The 19194-nt window shown below is 37.9% G+C and overlaps 1 protein-coding gene across 2 annotated transcripts in view; it reads left to right on the top strand.

Moving 5' to 3' along the window:
- The window catches only part of DCTN5 (dynactin subunit 5), a 37834-nt gene extending 26440 nt beyond the window's left edge, over positions 1-11394 (top strand). The window contains exons 6-8 of one of the 2 annotated variants that reach the window (XM_074196262.1): positions 132-223; positions 10399-10478; positions 10810-11394. In XM_074196262.1, coding sequence (XP_074052363.1) covers positions 132-223; positions 10399-10431 — 125 coding nt within the window. In that variant the 3' untranslated portion in view covers positions 10432-10478; positions 10810-11394. The remainder of the gene's footprint in view (positions 1-131; positions 224-10398; positions 10479-10809) is intronic. The other variant, XM_074196263.1, reaches the window with a different exon arrangement.
- The last annotated feature ends 7800 nt before the right edge of the window (positions 11395-19194 follow it).

Genomic DNA, 19194 nt, shown 5'->3' with positions numbered 1-19194 from the left:
AGTTTTTTTTTTCCTTTGCAATGTTAAATTAAGCATTTAGATCTTAAAAGTGAAATAAAATTGCCTAAAATAATCTTAAAAATTATAAGCTCTAAGCCTTTCTTTTTCCTTTTCCTGGTCTCTTTCCTTAGGGCTTTTCTCAGGAGAACTCCCAGAATGTACCCAGGAGCTGATGATTGATGTCACCAAGAGCTACTACCAGAAGTTTTTACCACTGACTCAGGTCTAGTACTTATGTCCCATGCCTTCAATGATTAGCACTCTAGGAAGGACTTTGGAACCAGGAAACTTTAGGGGCCCCTAAAAACAGAACCTTGTGTAGTCTGTACTTTGCACTTCTGGCTTTTTTTTTTTTTAATTTCTCAGGCTTTCCAACTCTCATGTTCTCCAGATGGTAAAAGCAAAATCACTGGAGGAATTGTCTAGAGTGTTATATTTAAATTAGATCTATTTATCGTCACTTTATTCCAAGTTGTTTTTGAACTATCAAATTTTTTGGTTTGATTCCATAACTGCTCCATCCCATGGATGAAACACCAGGAAAAAAATTTTCTTTGAAAGACTTTCCGAGGAAAAAATGTTACTTTGCTGTTACATTGTGTACAACCACAAAAGCAACCTGCCACCTACCCATGATGTACACGGATTGTGCACATATACAATGACTTTCTTGTTACTAAATAAATACATTTATTTATTCTGCATTTGCTCATAAGTCCTGAAAAATCTATAGTTGTTTGAACTCTGAAAATTCATAAATATTTGTGTTCATTGGCAAGCTAAAATGAAAATGATGGTTATTTTTCTTCCAAATAACATGGATATAAATGCAGAAATTGTGGCAAATACATGAATAGTTAGATGATGATTAGAGACTCCCTGGTTGCTCAATTTAAGGCACTTTCACTTTTTACGAGGTAGGGTAAAAACTTAGGCCTCAAAGTTCTTTTCTAGGCACAGTGTGGGCAACCTCAGCACCCTGGATTATGAATCCTTAACACCTGAATTCTGAGCCCTACCCCACAGCTCTGTTGAATAGAGATGAACTTGTTACACAAAAATAGCCCTATTGTATTTGGGCAGGAGCCCATGTCCTGTTTCATTAATGTTTAACATTTGTAAATTATGTTATTAGACTTGGGAAGGATAACATGTAATTAATACTCCCCACCCCGGGTGTCCTAAAGAGCTGGGCTAGCAGCTTATTTGATTCGAACTGCACAATATAGACAAGTATTTCTGCATTTGGACTTTCTAACATTTGATATAACATGTTTGATATAACCACTTGCAAAAGGACTAAATGTCATTGTTGATGGAGTTTGTTCATAGCACCTAATATCATTCATATTTCATAGCCCCTGGTCTAGCAGACATTACTAGAACTGAGGCTCGGGAAGATGGTTTGGTCTCTTGCCCTTTAAAAAAAAATGATGCTAAGGTGGTATCCTCTAGAAGTTAGTAACTTTGAAATAAGTAGCAAAAAGGGCCTGTGTAACATATCACCTGGGCCCCAGATACTTATTAACTAGATATGAATTATGTAAACCCTGCATTGTATACTAATAACCATTCAGTGTAAAGCTTCTAGCTAATTTGCTTGTACTTTTATGTACTTAAATTAAAAGTCTTTTAAATGGGTCAGGTATTTTGAAAGTGTTGACTCTCTACATATAACTTTGTGGATATTTGAAAAAAAAATCTTGTTTCTAATTAGATAATCTTACTCCTAATTAGGTTATCAGTATACTAGTTAGTAATTTGATATTAGTAATTCAGGATTCTCCTTCTTTTTTAGTCTTTTTTGAAGAACAATAGAGAATTTCCATTTAGAAAGACTGAAACCTGCAATTGCTACTTATGTAGACTTAGAGAAAAATGAAATCATAGAAACATAAACTCTTAAGGGTTTGGAGGGGTCTTTAAAGATCACTTAGTCAGGCCTCACCAAATGGTAAACAGTATTGTTTCCTGCAGCAAATTAATGACTCAGCCTTTGCTCAAACATTTCCAGGGGCAGGAAGTTCGCAAAGTAGTCTATTCTATTTTTTTAGCTCTGATTTATGGACAGAGCAGAATTGTTCTATTAACTTTTCAGATGACAATCCTTTAACTATTCCTGTTTTTCACCCTAAGCAATGTCCTACCTTGTCCACTCTTTAGTTCCTTCTCTGTTTGAAGGCAATTATCCTCCTTTCTAGGATTTCTCAAAGCCAAAAATCCCTTATATTCTCAACTGAAATAGTTTCCCATTCCCTTACTAACCTGGTTATCCTCTGGAAGAGTTCCAGTTCATCAACAGAACTGAACACAGTGCTGCAAATGTGATTTTCCTGGGAGAAGGAACAATGAAACTATTATGTCCTTGGATATATTACAGCCAAGATATTCTTTAAATTAATTTTTTTTTAATTTTTCAAGGCAGTGGAGTTAAATGACTTGCCCAAGGTCACCCAGCTAAGTAATTAGTGAAGGTAAGACAGGCAGCAGTTTCCCATAACATTTAAATTCCAACAAATAAAATATGTTGTAACCTAAAGATGCATTTGTTGAGTTGAAACTATGCCCAGCACTCTACTAGAATCCTCTGGTGGATATAAAAGAAATAGAATATACACTTTTGTTTGAAGGATGACTTTGCTTACTGGAGCAACTAGTTCAACTTGGAAAGTAGTAGGAGTTAAGGTTGGGACCAGATTGTAGAGGTGTTTTGACTGTTGGATTACAGTTAAGACTTTGTCCTTTGGGCATCAGTATCACTCAAGACTTTTTTTTTGTAAGGCAAAAGGGGTTAAGCAGCTTGCCCAAGGCCACGCAGCTAGGTAATTATTAAGTGTCTGAGGCCGGATTTGAACTCAGGTACTCCTGACTGCAGGGCTGGTGCTGTATCCACTGGGCCACCTAGCCGCCCCAAAGACTTTTTGAATATGACACATTTTTAATGCAGGACATTCAATTGGAAATGTGATCCCTCTTACCTAGTTGTGTAACCTTGGGCAAGTCACTTGTTATAAATAACTGAAAAGGAAAACCTGCTAGAGTGAGAGAAAATTGTACATTTTATTCACGAACCATGTAAGATACACCTTATGAGGTACTTAGGTGTGAAGCAGGAATTAGTCTTCAAAGTTAGGTAATTTATGGTCTTCAGAAATTCTTTCCCCTCTCTCTTGGATGTTCATAGGCTCTCAGAGTTTGAGTTACAATCTAAAAGGTCCACCAATTCCATGGCATGCCCCTAATTTGACCCCCACACACATCATACAACATATGATATGCTAAAGAAGCCCAATTGTCACAAGGGTTGTGTGGGTTAATATTCAATTAACTAATTGCACAAACTCAGTAGCATTAGGTCAAGATCTCTAGGTCACTCTTGACCAGTTTGGGGTTTGGTATGCTTGGAATGGGATTAGGAAAACTCTTCCAGGCTTGTGATTGGCTGGGCCATTCCCCCTTTGTAATGGATTCCCTAAGGGCTCCCCTCCACACCATGAAGACCAACACCCTACATTTCTCCCAACTCCCCCCCTTTTCTTTTTAATAACAACTTGGTCTTCACACTTCACCAGCAGTGTCTTCCTCAAATTAATTCACAATCCTCATCCTCATTAGGACTACTGACATTCCCTATCAATATTTTTAACCTCTTCCTCATTAGAACTGTACACCTGTACAAATTTGCTGGTAGATTCTTGTACTATGAGTTATTAACTGGATCATACATGGGAGATGCACAATGGCTAATAGGATTCTCCCACTTAGGGCCAATAGTAAGATACCCAGTGTTTCCACCATGAACCAGTAAACCAATTCATCCAAGAGGTACTAAATGGACTTGTCCAGGTTTGGAATGGAACATATGCCAACTTTCTAATATCCCTGGTTATCTTCTTTACCACTTGCCCATTGTCATCTATCGTTAGGCAGCAGCTTGACAAGTTCATTTTGTCACAAACTACTCCTTCCTTGGCCAACAGGTAGTCTAGTACCAATCTATGTTAAATACTCACCTCTCTTGTTTGCGTGCCTTGGGTAGCCAGCAAGTCCAAGACCCTAGCTGTTTGATTGGTAATTATTTCAACTATAGCTTGGAGTCTTATTAGCCTATTCAGAATATAACTTGGGGTTCTATAGCCCCAAGTCCCATCCTGTGCCCAGGTATTAAGCCCTTAAGTCTAGATAACTCCCTGACCCAACTCTTTGGATAACTGAGTCTAGGCAGTAGCCCACAAATCAAATAATGTCCCTCTAGTGCTAGTTAGTCTTCCAGGAATAGTTTCCAACAAATGGATAATACTGTTCCTCCTCTTTACTTCCAAGGGACCCTCATAAATAGGCCATATAATCATCATGATAATAGGTAACATTTCCAAAGTACCTCCTTCCACTGCAAGTTTTTATACCAATGTCTTTAGAAAGGTCTTCCTGGCTCCAAAATCCAAACTAAATTCCTGATTTTGCGCCATTAGATCAACCCTAAGAAAAGCTAATATACCTAGTGATGTTCCTTAAATTACCTTTCTTGCAAATGGCCATTTCAACACTTTCCTTACAAGTCCATACTGACTCGTAATCAGTTTCCCTTAACAAATGCCCCACTTTGCAAATCTTTACAAGGGATCCAGGTACCTTCATTAATCTTGCAGGAGTCTAAGTCCACCTATCTTGTTGTTGAGTCCTGAATATATGTACCCTGCTTCTGGATGTGTTGAGACAATTGCTGCACCCCAGGCAAATATCCTGACCAGTCAGTTATAAACAGTAATCACTCTGAACTGACTCAGTCACATGCCACTGGTGTCTGTCTCCTCTGGATCAGAATCCTGTGCCACCGTGCACCTCTGACCAGGGACTGAGAATCTAGGCCAGACCCAGGGGTACCCAAGGCCAGTTCTCAAACTGCTGTGATCTATGTATGGCAAGTCCAACAGCCACACCAAAAGACTGGGCATTGACTTCTGCCAGCTAAACTCTCCTCCCACCTTTGTCTAAATCAAGAGATAGGTCTCATTCCCTATACAGACTCAGATAGCTATAATAATGCCACCCAATAATCTCCCTCTTTGTTTCTCAATGGAGAACATTTTCAGCCTGCCTCCCCTCCTTTCCCTAAGGAGAAGGGCATAAGTAGGGGGTATCACACTTACAGAGTCAAGGGGAAGTTACAGATAATGTACATATTGGTTGAGAGTTGGTGGAGATAACTGGTCCAGTGTCTCATCTCTCCTCTCTTCTCTTCTCTTCTTCCTTGGAGGCATCCAGTGTCCTTCAGCAGCTTCTGAATCTGTTCCAAAAAGTCCTCTCCAGCTCTGACTCCTTGAGACCTTCTCTTCTGGTAGAGAAACTATTAACATCTTATTCAGATCAAAACACATGTTTCCGTCACTAAACAATGAGATTCTGGAGCTTATTACAATTTACATTTTGCCTTATTGCCATATTGACACACATAGTTCACTTTTAACACAAACTTCCATTAGTATTTTACTATATGAGCAAACTCACAAGATTGAGTCAATGTGATCATTCTCATTGGGAGTTTGCTCCATACAGATATATTTAACAGTCATCTTTGTTCTAAGAGTACCCAGCATCTGGCTTCAAATAAAACAATTTTAATGTTTGCTCTCATTACAATAATGATTCCTTAACGACATCCTTAACCAAAATGAATTTTTTTTCCAAATGTTCCCATATTTTCCTTTTCCTAGTATACTTAACTCATACTCCTTAAACTAACTTGAAACTGATTATCCTAAGAATTTCCCATTCTTCTTACCTAAATATCCCCTCTAACACAAAAACTAAGGAAACTTAATTCCTATCTTAGCATATAGAGCCAGACACCTAACCCATCTCTGGCTATTAGATCTAATTTACCTAAAACTTTCCAGGACATTAAAGTAAATTTCCTTTATGAGTATTGAATGTCAGTGTCCAGGCAGAGGTCACATGGGTAAATCAAATGTCTTAGGCCAGATTCTTCCAGGTGAGACATTATGCACATGTCATTTTGGGGAAATCAAGTCAAAGGGGTCCAACCTCAGCCATACTGAGAAGCCACCCCTTTGGCTGCCCATCCCTGTCACCTGACATCCTTGGCCCATTGGCTTCCTTGGCTCCAAGAACGTGACACTTAACCCAGTAGCATTTCTTTTTGTTGACCATCCTGGTATCTGACATAAGAGAAAACTAACAGTCCTGTGATCTGAAATAGTTGTTTTACCTAGTTAGAACTTCCAGTGAATACAATTCACTAAATTACAATTATAATCTTAATAGAGTCCCAGTTAATGAAACCCCTACCTAAAGCTCAGTTATCATTCCTGGGTCTTTGCCTAAAACCTGGTATTCTAACTATGACTGGCCCTACAGGACTGTCTCCTACCTCTTACTAGAGACATCCCTTGTCTGAAATCATAGCTACTCCATCTCTATATAAAGATGATATATCAGATTCCCCTTGGCTAGAGAAACCTCCTTCAAGCCTGTTGTATCTTACCTCCTTTGTCCAGGAGATTGCACAGAGAAATATCAAATTATCTTGTGTTTATCTTTCCTATATTATATAATGCTTTTACTTCAAAGCAAACAATCACTGCTTTGGAATATACATATATAGATCCAGAATATTCCAAATTCACATACATAGCTAGAAACTTCTATACATAAACTTGTTTACCTACTAGCCATCCTCAATATACAAATGCTTATTTTTCCCAAGCCAATTGGGGTTAAGTGACTTGTCCAAGGTCACACAGCTAAGCAATCACTAAGTATCTGAGGCCTGACCTGAACCCAGGTCTCCTGACTCCAGGACTGGTGTTCCATCCACTGAGCCACCTAGCCGCCCCCAACATACAAATTACTTCTCAGAATAAACATCTTAGGTAGCTTTAAATTTCCAACATGCATTTTTAATTTCATTATAACAGGATAGCAATAAGAGTAACAGAGTAAATAACATATTCACAATAGATAACTAAATATTGCAAATATAATCTCTAGTATCCCTCTTTTAAAAACCCTCAGAGTACTTTCTAAAACTAGTTCAGAAACTTTAAAAACAATGGAGTTAGCACTCAGGCCACATGGCTAGCAGATATTCATTAAATGTGATTTCCTTTCAATAAAGGAGTCTCTTAACCCCTGGATCTTATACATTTTTTTCTTTCCCAATCACACATCCCACCTGTGGAGGGATCTATCCCTCTACGACTTAAGCCCTTGGGCTCTCCTGTCTCTCCCCCACCTCCATGGGTGGGTGGGGCACTTGGGTAGATTCAGTCTAGGGTTCAAGTCTTAACCAGATGGCGAATCTTTCCCAGACACACATAAGGATAAAAAAATCTTCCCTCCTAGAACTTTTCAATCTTTCCCTTAGAGGTTCTTTCTTCTCTTAAGCTCTTCTAAACTCTCCCCAAACCATAGCTTTCTCTCTTTAAGAATCCCCGTCTCTTCCCTTAACCCTACACACCTAGCATAGCTATCACTGGCTCAGTGAGGGAAGGACTGATTACCATGTAGGGGCCACTGCACACTACTTCCTACTCTCCCAACTTCTGAAATTCCTGGGCCCAACTCCCAGCCAACCCTGTTTTAAAACTTGAGCTGGGTCCTCAGACCCTAAAAGCAACACACAAGACAAGACAGAACAAATACACACATTCCCGCAGGAACATTCAAACTCACTCACACAGCATTGGATCCAATTGCCTTCCTTAATTTAGAAAGCATTTCTTTTTCTCCTCTCTCCAGACTTTCCCTTTCCTCTTGGGCCCCACTGTTAGCCTCCTCCTCTCTAGGAGCAGCCAGAGGATCCCACCTATTTTTTTTTAATCTTTTTCTAATTTGCTTAGACATAATTTAGCATCCTCAATTATCCAGCATGCTGCATATTCCACCTCCTTTTTATTTAAAGGTCCTTATGGTTCACTGTTCATCAGACCCAAACCTTGTCCACCAGACAGACTGTCTTTGGATGGGGATTTGTGGCCATTCAGAATAGCAGTATCTGATGAACTTACTTTTCTCTTTACCCTGGACAGCATCCTTGCTGTCCCAGCTAATTCATTTCCTACCCAAAGTCCTCTCCTTGGGTATTGGATGGGGGGGGGTCTCTTCCTCACCTCCCTGAGGCGCCTCTTCAACCCCTGGCCTCCCATCTAGGACTTCCTTTCCTGGAATTGTCTAGAATCAGCCTCGAAAGATAAAAACCGAAGTTTCCCTACCTTTCTGGATCAATTCCACAGTTTTCCATCACTCTCCCCAGTCAATGGCAGGGTTTCAGGTCCATTCAGAGATCCGTCCGAAGGAACCCCGGAAAAGAAAGGAGAATCTGGCTTGAAATCAGGCTATGAGCGCTCCTTCCCCTGCGCCCCCCCCTCTCTTCTGGGGCTTCCTTGTGGGGGTTCTGAAGATCCTGGCACCAGCCCCCAAATTGCTATAAATGACTGAAAAGAAAAAACCTGCTAGAGTGAGAGAAAATTGTAAATTTTATTCATGAACCTTGCAAGATACACCTTAAAAGGTATGGGTACTTCACCTAGGCGTGAAGCACGAATTAGTCTTCAAAGTCAGTTAATTTATGGTCTTCAGAAACTCTTTCCCCTCCCTCTTCAATATTCATAGGCTCTCAGAGTTTGAGTTACAATCTAAGAGATCCACCCATTCCATGGCATGCCCCTAATTTGATTCCCCCCACACATCTAAAGAACCCCAATTGTCACAGGGGGTGTGTGGGTTAATATTCCAGTCTTGTGATTGCCTGGACCATTCCCCCTTTTAATGGATTCCCTAAGGGTTCCCCTCCACACCCTGTGAAGACAAACACCCTACATTTCTCACATCACTTAACCCCATTGCCTTGCAAAAATCAAAAAGAAAAAGCAGTCCCTCCTTTTTCAGCCTATTTTACTAACAAGGAAATACAAAATTAAATTTCAGGATAGTTCTGTAACTATCTCAAGGTCACTTGGAAAAATAAGATCAAAGCTAAGTTTCCAGCATTCTAGACTTTTGTGGGTTTTTCCACACTGATATAACTAAAATTTCTTCTTGGCTTCACATCAAAAAAGTTTCACTCAACAAATGACTCCAGACCAAGATCTTATTAGTTTTCAGAAGATTGATGGGGGAGGGTGGGTGCCCTGAGCTTGGTTTGTTACCTACTTTTAAACATGCCATCCCTGCCCTTGACTGTGCTTCCTTAAGGTCCAACCTCCTCATTTTAAAGGTGAGGAACTGGCCCAGAGAAGTTATAAGACTTGTTTAATGTCATATGAGTAGTACGTGACAGAGCCAGGATTCAAACCAAGCCTTCTGATTCCATACCTGATACTCTTTCCATTGTTTACCAGTTTTCTTTGGAACTTTTTTCCCCTTTAAGTTTCTATTCTATGTAGTGACTGACCAATGGATTAGAAATACCTTATCATGAAATCCAGTTATCCTATACTTGAAATGCTCTTTTTCTGTAGTATTTCAATTCCTGAGGTATGTCAAATCAATCTTCTGGTAATGAAGCAGTCAGTCTATGAAATCATACTTCAGGTGGTCTTGTCTAAGCTAGATATTTCCTAAATGAAAAATTGACACTCTCTCTCTCTCTCTCTCTCTCTCTCTCTCTCTCTCTCTCTCTCTCTGTCTCTCTCTCTGTCTCTCTCTCTCTCTCTCTCTCTCTCTCTCTCTCTCTCTCTCTCTCTCTCTCTCTCTCTCTCTCTCCCTCCCCCTCCCTTTTGAAATTCTTTGTATTCAGTTTTTTGTTGGATCAACCCATTAGGGTATGTAGATTCATAGAGAATAGGGAATATTTTCTTTTTTCTAGCCCCAGAACCTAGCAGAGATTTACACAGTTAACAATTTATGTATATCTCTGTTGGATTGAATTGAATTGAAAGTACACACTACAGCCAGAGTTCTGAAACTCGGAGTAACAATAGTCTCTACTCATTCTGATATCTAATCTGACTTTGATTGTAGTAGAAAATAGGCACATTCCCTCAAAGTATTGCTAAGTACTAGTTTCTACAACTTCAATCCTAAAGTATGAGTTTTCAAACTTATCCTGATGTTAAGGATTAGATGGATTTAGATGTTGCTTTAAAAAACACTAAATTTGCATTGTTTCCTTTAGCTTGCACTTTGCAAGCTGGATTTGTCTGATAAAACCTAGAATAATTCCTTGTAGAAATATTTTATTTGATTGCTGTTGCCCCAGGGAAATTTAGTTATGCCCATAAGACATTTTTGGACTGATTACTGACTGGAAGATCGTAGAGGGATTCTAATAAGGAGAGAATGAAATTAGATTCATCTGTGTAGGAAATCCAGCTCTTACTTTAGAAATAATGGATCCACTCCTGCATTGTATCCTCTGTGTATATTGCTCTGCAGAATGTGAAATGGTGGAAAAGCTTCAGTAGATGACCAGGTTAAGAAATCACTTTCAGGCTGTCGGTTACTTCAGCATATATGTAAGTTTTCTATTCATGCCATTTCAAGCAGCCAATCACAATCGATTATAATTTCTAATTATCAGACAAGAATACTTGGGGATTTTGATTATGTCAAATACCAAGGGAGAGACTTGGATGAGAGAAATTTGATTGGTGGGATAGGAGATAACTAATTTAATAATCAAAAAATTAGATCAAATTATGCATAACTACATCTTCCAGGATATCAAGAATGTCCCCAAGGCTTGATGAAGAACCTGATGTTCTCTCTTCCTCCTTCAAAGTTTTCTTTGAATAATTTAACCCTCCAAGAACTAAATTAAACTTTTTTTTTTTGTCTTTTATCAAGGTGGCCTCAGCCAGGGTATAAAAACAAATCACCAGTGAAGACATCAAAAAAACAACCTGTTCAAAATCATTTAAATTAGCCATTCTAACCTTCAAATTGCAGTGTACTTGATTCTTTTGGAGATTTCTGACTCCACATTTATCTTCACCGGCCCAGGTTGAAAAGATAAGGAATTGTCAGCATTGCCTATTGGAAGTTATAGTTTGGAGGGGATTGGGTGAAGGCATTTTTGTTTGATTCTGCTGCCTCAGGAATATTGGGGCTTCATGGACCTTAATCCCTAAGACCATGTTAAAGTTGTTCAGGTCCTTGGGGAAACACTAGTAGGGAGAGAATGCAATTAAATTGCTCTGTGTAAGAAACTAGTTTTCCACTTTGAAAATAATAAATCATCCCTCTATTGTACTCTGTGTGTGTGTGTGTTTTTAATTCCTGAATTGCCAACTAGATGCAATATAGAAAATGGTCCCCTAGGAATTGCAGTTCTAACACTATAACTAGCTTCCATCTTCTTCCCTACTCTTCCTTCCCCATTGGAAAAGAAAAAAAAGAAAAAAACTTTTAGCAAATATGACTAGCAAGCAAAATAGACTGACCATGTCTCAAAGTATTGCCTTGAACATCACTAAGTCTTCAGTATTGTTTTTCTTTACAATATTATTAATATATAAATTGTTCTGTTCATTTCCCTCTGCATTGCTTCATTTGTCTTCCTAGTTTTCTCTAAAAGTGTCCCTTTTAGGGATGGCTAGGTAGCTCAGTGGATAGAGCACCGGCCCTGGAGTCAGCAGTAGCCTCAAACACTTAATAATTACCTAGCTGTGTGACCTTGGGCAAGCCACTTAACCCCATTATCTTGCAAAATACTAAAATAAATGAATGAATGAATAATGATTGTTAAACATTTTTAAACAATTGGGTTAAGTGACTTGCCCAAGGCCACATAGTTGGGTTATTATTAAGTGTCTGAGGTTGGATTTGAACTCAGGTATTCCTGACCCCAGGGCTGGTGCTTTATCCATTGCACCACCTAGCCACCCCAGAAAATATTTTTTAAAATAAATAAAAATATATTTTAAAATAGGTTGGAAACAAAACAAGAAATATTCTCCTCTTCTTGAGCAACATACTAAGAATATCATATGTGATTTTGATCATCCCCAGGAGAGGGAAAGAGGTATCATGAAAAAAAGGAAATCACTGTGCTACTTTTCTACAACCCATACTCCCCAACATTTGTATACATATAATGATGACAATGATTGTCCTTCATCCTTGAAGAAGACCATGTCATCAGGGGAGGTGATGCTGTGACAAGCACATGGATCAAATTTGAGTGAGGGGTTGAGGGGGTTTTGTGCTAAATCACCAGCCTCACTTTCTCCAGTGCCATTTGTGAACAGTGGCCAGATATGAATCAGGATAACTAGAGATGACCCTGGATTCCAGGCAATCAGGGTTAAGTGACTTGCTCAAGGTCACCCAGCTAGTAAGTGGCAAGTGTCTGAGGCTGGATTTGAACTTCATCCTCCTGACTCCAAGGCTAGTGCTCTGTCCATTGCATCATCTAACTTCTCTATACATTAAAAAATTAGGTTCAAAAGAATGATCTTGAAGGGGGGAAAAATAAATTTGTGTGAAAGGGGAAAAGAAAGTTGCATTCTTTATTTTGCTACCAACATGAAAGTTTTTTCAACTTCCCAGAGTTACAGACCATTTAACCTAGGACAAGAAGTAAATTGGGGGTAGCTACCACAACTCAAACAGGGTAGAATCTAGCTGTATATCAATTATATATTACATTAATAAAAGTGTCTGGTAGGAGGAAGGTAATAGTGGTCCTGCTAAACTCTATCCTGGTTTATATTTCATTTACAATCTTGTGATTAATTCTAGGCTGTTCATTTTAGGAGACACACTGATAAACTTGTATATCTCTAAGGATGTTTTAGCCTATAAAAACAGAAAATTAATGGGACCATGACAGCTGTCTTCAAATATTTGAAGAACCATCAGGCGGAAGAGAGATTAAATATTCTGTGAGGCTCTAGAGGGGAGTTAAAGGGAAGCAGATTTGGGTTTAATATAAAAAGGAAACTTCAGAGTTGTCAATAAAAAGATAGACTTTCTTTTTTGTTGTTATTCAGTCTGTGTACAAAGCTTTATGACCCCTTTTGAGGTTTTCTTAGCAAAAATATTGTCCTTTCTTTCTTCAAGTCATTTGACAGATGAGGAATCTGAGGCAACCAGGGTTAAGTGACTTACCTGAAGTCACACTCCCAAAAAACTGAATAATAACTAAACACAAACAAGAGTGATATAAGGAATCTCTTGCCATGGAGCAACAGAGCAAATGCCTGACCTCACAGAACATGTCACAGTTCAGAAGAATAGGGGCTTTCCCTATTTACTCTGGATATAGAGATATCTAAGATGAATCTAAAATGTTCCTCTTTTAGGCACATAAGGATTCCTATACTGAATGAGATATTGGGTTAGACATGCAAGTTCTCTTTTAACTTCTAAGATCTTATGACAGTACAATATTATGCTGGACTTGGAGTCAAGAAGATCCAAGTTCAAATCCTGCCTCAGGTGCTCACTAACCTGTGTGAACTGGGTAATGTACTTGTAAAAGCACTTTGTAAAACCTTAAAGTACTATAAAAATGCTAGCTATTAATTATTATCCTGTGATACTACAGTTAGTTTATATCTTAAGCCCAAACTTCTGGTTTTGAGATCAGATAATGTTCACTAGTCTCAGAACTCAGGAATCTGAAAATTTGAACTATCTTCTGAGGAGGTAGTGTTACATTACTATGGAATATACTCAGGGTTGAGAGGCAGCCTGGTGTAGTCAATAGAGAGCTGACTCCCTAGGCAAGAAAACTTGGTTACAAGTCCCCTCCTTTGACCCTGGACAAGTCTCTTTACTTTTCACTACCCCAAGTCACTCTAAAACTATTAATTTTCTTTTTTTTATTTTTAAAAATTAAATTAAATTTATTAATGTTTCTGAATCCATGCAATGGTGGTTTTCGACTAGATTTTGAGTTTTACATTTTTTCCCTCCCTCTCTTCCCTGCCTGCCTCCCCTAGATAGAAATCAATCTATATAGACTATACATGTATAATCATGCTAAACATATATTCATATTAATGATGTTGTAAAATAAGTATCAAATTGAAATGTAAAAAAGACAATACCTAAGTCAGCTTTTATAATAAGCATTGGTCTGTAGCAGAGTTTCTTTTCTGGATATGGATGGTATTTCCCATCACAAGTCTTTTTAAATTGTTTTTTATTACTGTGCTACTGAAATGAACAGATAAGAAAGACTATGAATTTTCAAACTAGGTACCTATCAGTATTGGTAGAGTAGTTCCCAGATCTGCACTATTGAAATCACAAGTATGGTTAAATATATAAATAAATGAGTAGTTTAATAAATGAATGGATGGATGGATAAATAAATAAATGAATGAATGAATGAATGATGTTATTTACCCCCAAAGAAAAGGCTCCCTCACACCAGTCACTATTCTACTTCTATTAAATAATTTTATCCAAAGTATCAACAGTGAAGGAATTTTTATCTTCCAAAGACCATGAACTTGAGATGAATAGCTTTTCTTTGCCTTCTCTTTTCTAACAGTACTCTTCCCTAACTCTGTCTACTCCAATATACATTCACTCAGGTGCATAACTATTTATTTTTAGTTTTTTATTTATTGTTTTTTGAATTTTACAATTTTCCCCCCAATCTCACTTCCCACCCCCCCCTACAGAAGGCAGCCTGTTGAGCTTTACTTTCCATGATCAAAATTAAATGTGTAGAGAGAGAAATCATATCTTTTTTTTTCAAAGTCAATGGGGTTAAGTGGCTTGCCCAACCACACAGCTAGGTAATTAGTAAGTGTCTGAGGCCAGATTTGAACTCAGGTACTCCTGACTCTAGGGCTGGTACTCTATCCACTGCACCACCTAGCTGACCAAGAAATCATATCCTTAAGGAAAAAATAAAATATAAGAGATAGAAAAATTACATAATAAGATATAAAAAAAAATTAAAGGTACAATAGTCTTTGGTCTTTGTTCAAACTCCATAATTCCCTCTTTGGATGCAGATGTATTCCCCATCAGAGATAACCCAAAATTGTCCCTGATTGTTACACTGATGAAATGATCAAGTCCATCAAGGTTTATCATCAACCCCATATTGCTGTTAGGGTATACAACATTCTCCTGGTTCTGCTCATCTCACTCAGCATCAGTTCATGCAAATCCTTCCAGTCTTCTCTGAATTCCCATCGTTCCTGGTTTCTAATAGAACAATAGTATGCCATAACATACACATACCATAATTTGTTCAGCCATTCCCCAATTGATGGACATTCATTCAATTTCCAATTCTTTGCCACCACAAACAGAGCTGCTATGAATATTTTTGAACAAGTGATGTTTTTACCCTTTTTGTGATGTCTTCAGACCCAGTAGTGGTATGTGCATAGCTATTTTTACAACAATGTATGAGAATCTAGTGTACAATCTATATTGCAGTTCAAATATGTATTAAGTACACAGTCTCACATTACTCAGCCTGGCACAGCTTTAAAGCCCTCAGCAATCTTCCTTATCTCCTCTTTCCCAACTAAGTCCTTTCTGACTAACTCTTTTAGCTTCTCTGGATGCAGGCCATTCTCTTCTCCACACTGAAATTCATCTGGTCATCAGGGAAGAAAACAGTGACCTGAAGGTCTTCAGAAACCATCATGTCAAAGAAGTCACAACTGCATATGACTAGAACTATTTTTGCCTTTAGATAACTAAGAAGCTGTGTCAGAAAGGCCATTTCAAAGGGTGCAGCTATAAATATTTTGGTGTATGTAAGGTCTTAGCAAGGTCTTTGGGATATAAAACAAGTAAAGTAAACTGGGTCAATTTTGTTTTAGTTACTTTATTTTTTAAATTCCAAATTGCTTTACAAAATGGTCCTACTGAGTCATATTTAACATCAACAATGCATTAGTATACCTATATCTCCCCAACCTTTCCAACCTTGACCATTCCCATCTTTTATCATCTTTACCAATTTGCAGAATGTAAGGTGAAACCTCAAGAATTATTTTGATTTGCACTTCTCTTATCATTAGTTATTTAGAGCATTCTTGATTTGGTTGTTAATAATTAATAATTCTTTTAAGAACTGTTTATTCATGTCCTTTGACCTCTTATCTATTGGGGAATGGCTTTTAATCTTATATACATCTTTTCATTGTTTATATATTTTGGATAATAAACCCCTATCAGTGAAATTTGACAGATTTTTTTTCCCTTTTGGCCACTTCCCTTCTTAGCCCAAATGCATTAATTTTATCCAGGTACAACCTCTCAGTAAACAAAGTAATCAAGTAATCTCAGTATTATCTATTGTTTCAGTATTGTCTATTACATTTGCAAGGGACATCTATAGTTAATCTAATTATAATTCATCTCCAGACTTGAAGCAAAGCTTAAGGAATGCTGAAATCTACCCATCATTACTTTTGAAGAACCTAGGGTTTCAGTACCTGTGAAACCCAATGTTGAGGAATGAATACCATGATCAAAAGCCCAGAAACAGTTAAAAAGTATAAAATAGTTAATAACCTAGATAGAGTATAGTAAATAATAGGATCAGAGATTTCACATTAAAGGGACTGAAAAAGGCAGCCCAGCCTCCTAATTTTACAGATGAGAAAACAGGCACAGAGAAATTAAATTACTTATCCGGGGTCACCTAAAGCTAGTGTCTGAGGTAGAATTTGCTTGGATAGGTTGGACACAACCATACAAAGAACTTTTTATCTATCCAATATAGGGAACTTAGGCTTTGTTAGGGCAGCTATGTGATGCCATAGTACATAGGGCTTGGAGACTGGAAGACTCATCTTTGTGAATTCAAATCTGATCTGGGACACTCATTAACTGAGAGACCTTGGGCAAAACACTTAACCCTATTTGCTTGGATTTCCTTATCTGATCAATGAGTTGGAGAAATAAATGACACTAGTATCTTTGCTAAGAAAACCTCAAATGGGACTCATAAAGAACTGGAAACACACACACCACACACCACACACACACACACACACACACTCGTGCATGCACAGACAACTAAAGACCAACTACCTAAACAGTCTTTGTTTGGTAGGTATTAAAGAGTTTAAAGTTTTTAAGTAAGGAAGTAATCCATGAGATCAGAGATAATTGATGTTCCAGGGAACAAGTTCAAAGGTCTGAATTCAATTTGTTTTGTTCAATTCTATAATTCTATTTTTCAAGAAATTATTTTTGTCAATTAGCTTTTACATCTTATTTTCCATTTGATCAATTCTATTTTTAAAGAGTTCTTTTCTTTGTCCATTTGCCCAATTGTATTTTTAAAGGATCTTCTTCAGTTGATTTTTGTGCTTCCTTTTTGCAAGATGTTGAATTTCTCTTGCATTTCTTTTCTGAATTTTTCTACTTGATTTTTTATTTTATTTTATTTTATTTATTTATTTATTTTAGGCTTTTGTAAGGCAAATGGGGTTAAGTGGCTTGCCCAAGGCCACACAGCTAGGTAATTATTAAGTATCTGAGACTGGATTTGAACCCAGGTACTCCTTGATTCCAAGGTCAGTGCTTTATCCACAGCGCCACCTAGCCGCCTCGATTTTTTATTTTTTGCACTCTTCCAAAAACTCTTTTTGGGCTGGAGACCAATACGTATTTCCTTCTGGGGCTTCACATATAGTACTTTTTCTTCTATCCTCTCCTGAAAAGGTGTTTTGCACTCCCTTACCTTCAAAGTAGTTTTCTGTCAGCATGGCTTTTCTCCAACTTTTCTTATTCATTTTAGGCTCTGCTGTCACAAACTTCTTGTGTAGAGGAGGGACCTGTTCACCAACCTTCTGCATTGGGAACACTAATGGTTTGTTCACTGGACTGAGGCCATCCAACCCTGTCCTGTTGAGTGAACAAAGGGGTTTGATCTGAGCTTCCTCTGCAGATCTCTGCTGTAGCTGAGAGCCTCCTGTTGACTCCTCTGCACCCTGCCCCAAGCTGATCTCAGCTCCCTGTGTTGTCCTCTGTTCCCTGTGTTGGCCTAATGTCCTCATGGGATCAAGGAAACAAATCCCGCCTTGCATTAGATGACCTGTCTTCTTGCATTAACTTCTTGAAATGAGATTGATAGTCATGATTGATCTTCCAGTAGTTATTTTTAGTTCCAGGCTAGGTCTCAGGAGCCATCTAACAATAATAATAATAATAATAATAACAACAACAACTAAAATTTGTATAACATTTACAGAAACACATATCCCTTCATTTGATCCATACTACAACCCATTGAAGTATTACTATTCCCATTTTCACATGACTGAAACTGAGACTGAGAGGGACCAAGTGACTAACTCAGTCATACATCCAGGGAAATATCTGAGGTATAAATACAGTACTCTACCTACTACTTGACTCAACCGCCATCTGAGCAGAAGGTTCTCCAAGGGCCTAGTTGGCTCTATCATCCTCTGAGGAAAAATTTTGGGGTATTTTCTGGGAGGAGAGGGTAAAAGTTCTGAGCCTAACTCATATATTGTGTATGTAATAAATACTTGCTGACTAACTGATTGATTGATTCTCCCTGATGACCTGGAAAATAAAGTGTTATGGATATGGGAAAAAATGAGACCTGTAGTGCACACTCTTAGTGAAGCTGATTCAACCATTCTTTAGGGCAATTCGGGAATCATGCCCAAAGAGTTATAAAACCATGTATGCCCTTTGGCCTAACAATTCTACTGTTAGATCTGTACCCAAAAAGAGATTAAAAAACAAAAAGGAAAAGGATCTATATTTAGAAAAATATTTGTAGCAGCTCTTTTCTGTTGGCAAAGAATTGGAAATTGAAAGGATGCCCAACATGACTGGAAGATGACTGATTGGGACAGAATAATATTCTGCTACAATAAATGATGAGCAGGATGCTCTCAGAAAAACCTGGAAAGACAAACAATCTGATGCAAAGGGAAATATATTGCATTCAAAGTAACAGCAATATTACAAGAATAACTGAATGATTTAGGTAATCCCCAGAAATATAAAGATCCAAGATAATTCTAAAGGACTTAAGATAAAAGTGCTATCTATCCCCAGAGATAGTACTGATGGTATCTGCATACAGTTTAAAACATACTTTTTTTTTTCTTTTAGCTTTCCTTATTTTTTCTTCAGTTGTTTGGTTTGGGTTTTTTTTGAAGGAGCCCATGTTTTCTTTCATAACATGATTAAAATGAGAATATGTTTTACATGATTACACATATAAAACCTATATGTAATTTCTCACCTCAGCAAGGG

Source organism: Macrotis lagotis, chromosome 8, assembly GCF_037893015.1.
Source record: "Macrotis lagotis isolate mMagLag1 chromosome 8, bilby.v1.9.chrom.fasta, whole genome shotgun sequence".
NCBI classification, from domain to species: Eukaryota; Metazoa; Chordata; class Mammalia; order Peramelemorphia; family Peramelidae; genus Macrotis; species Macrotis lagotis.
This window is presented reverse-complemented; position numbering and strand designations above follow the sequence as displayed.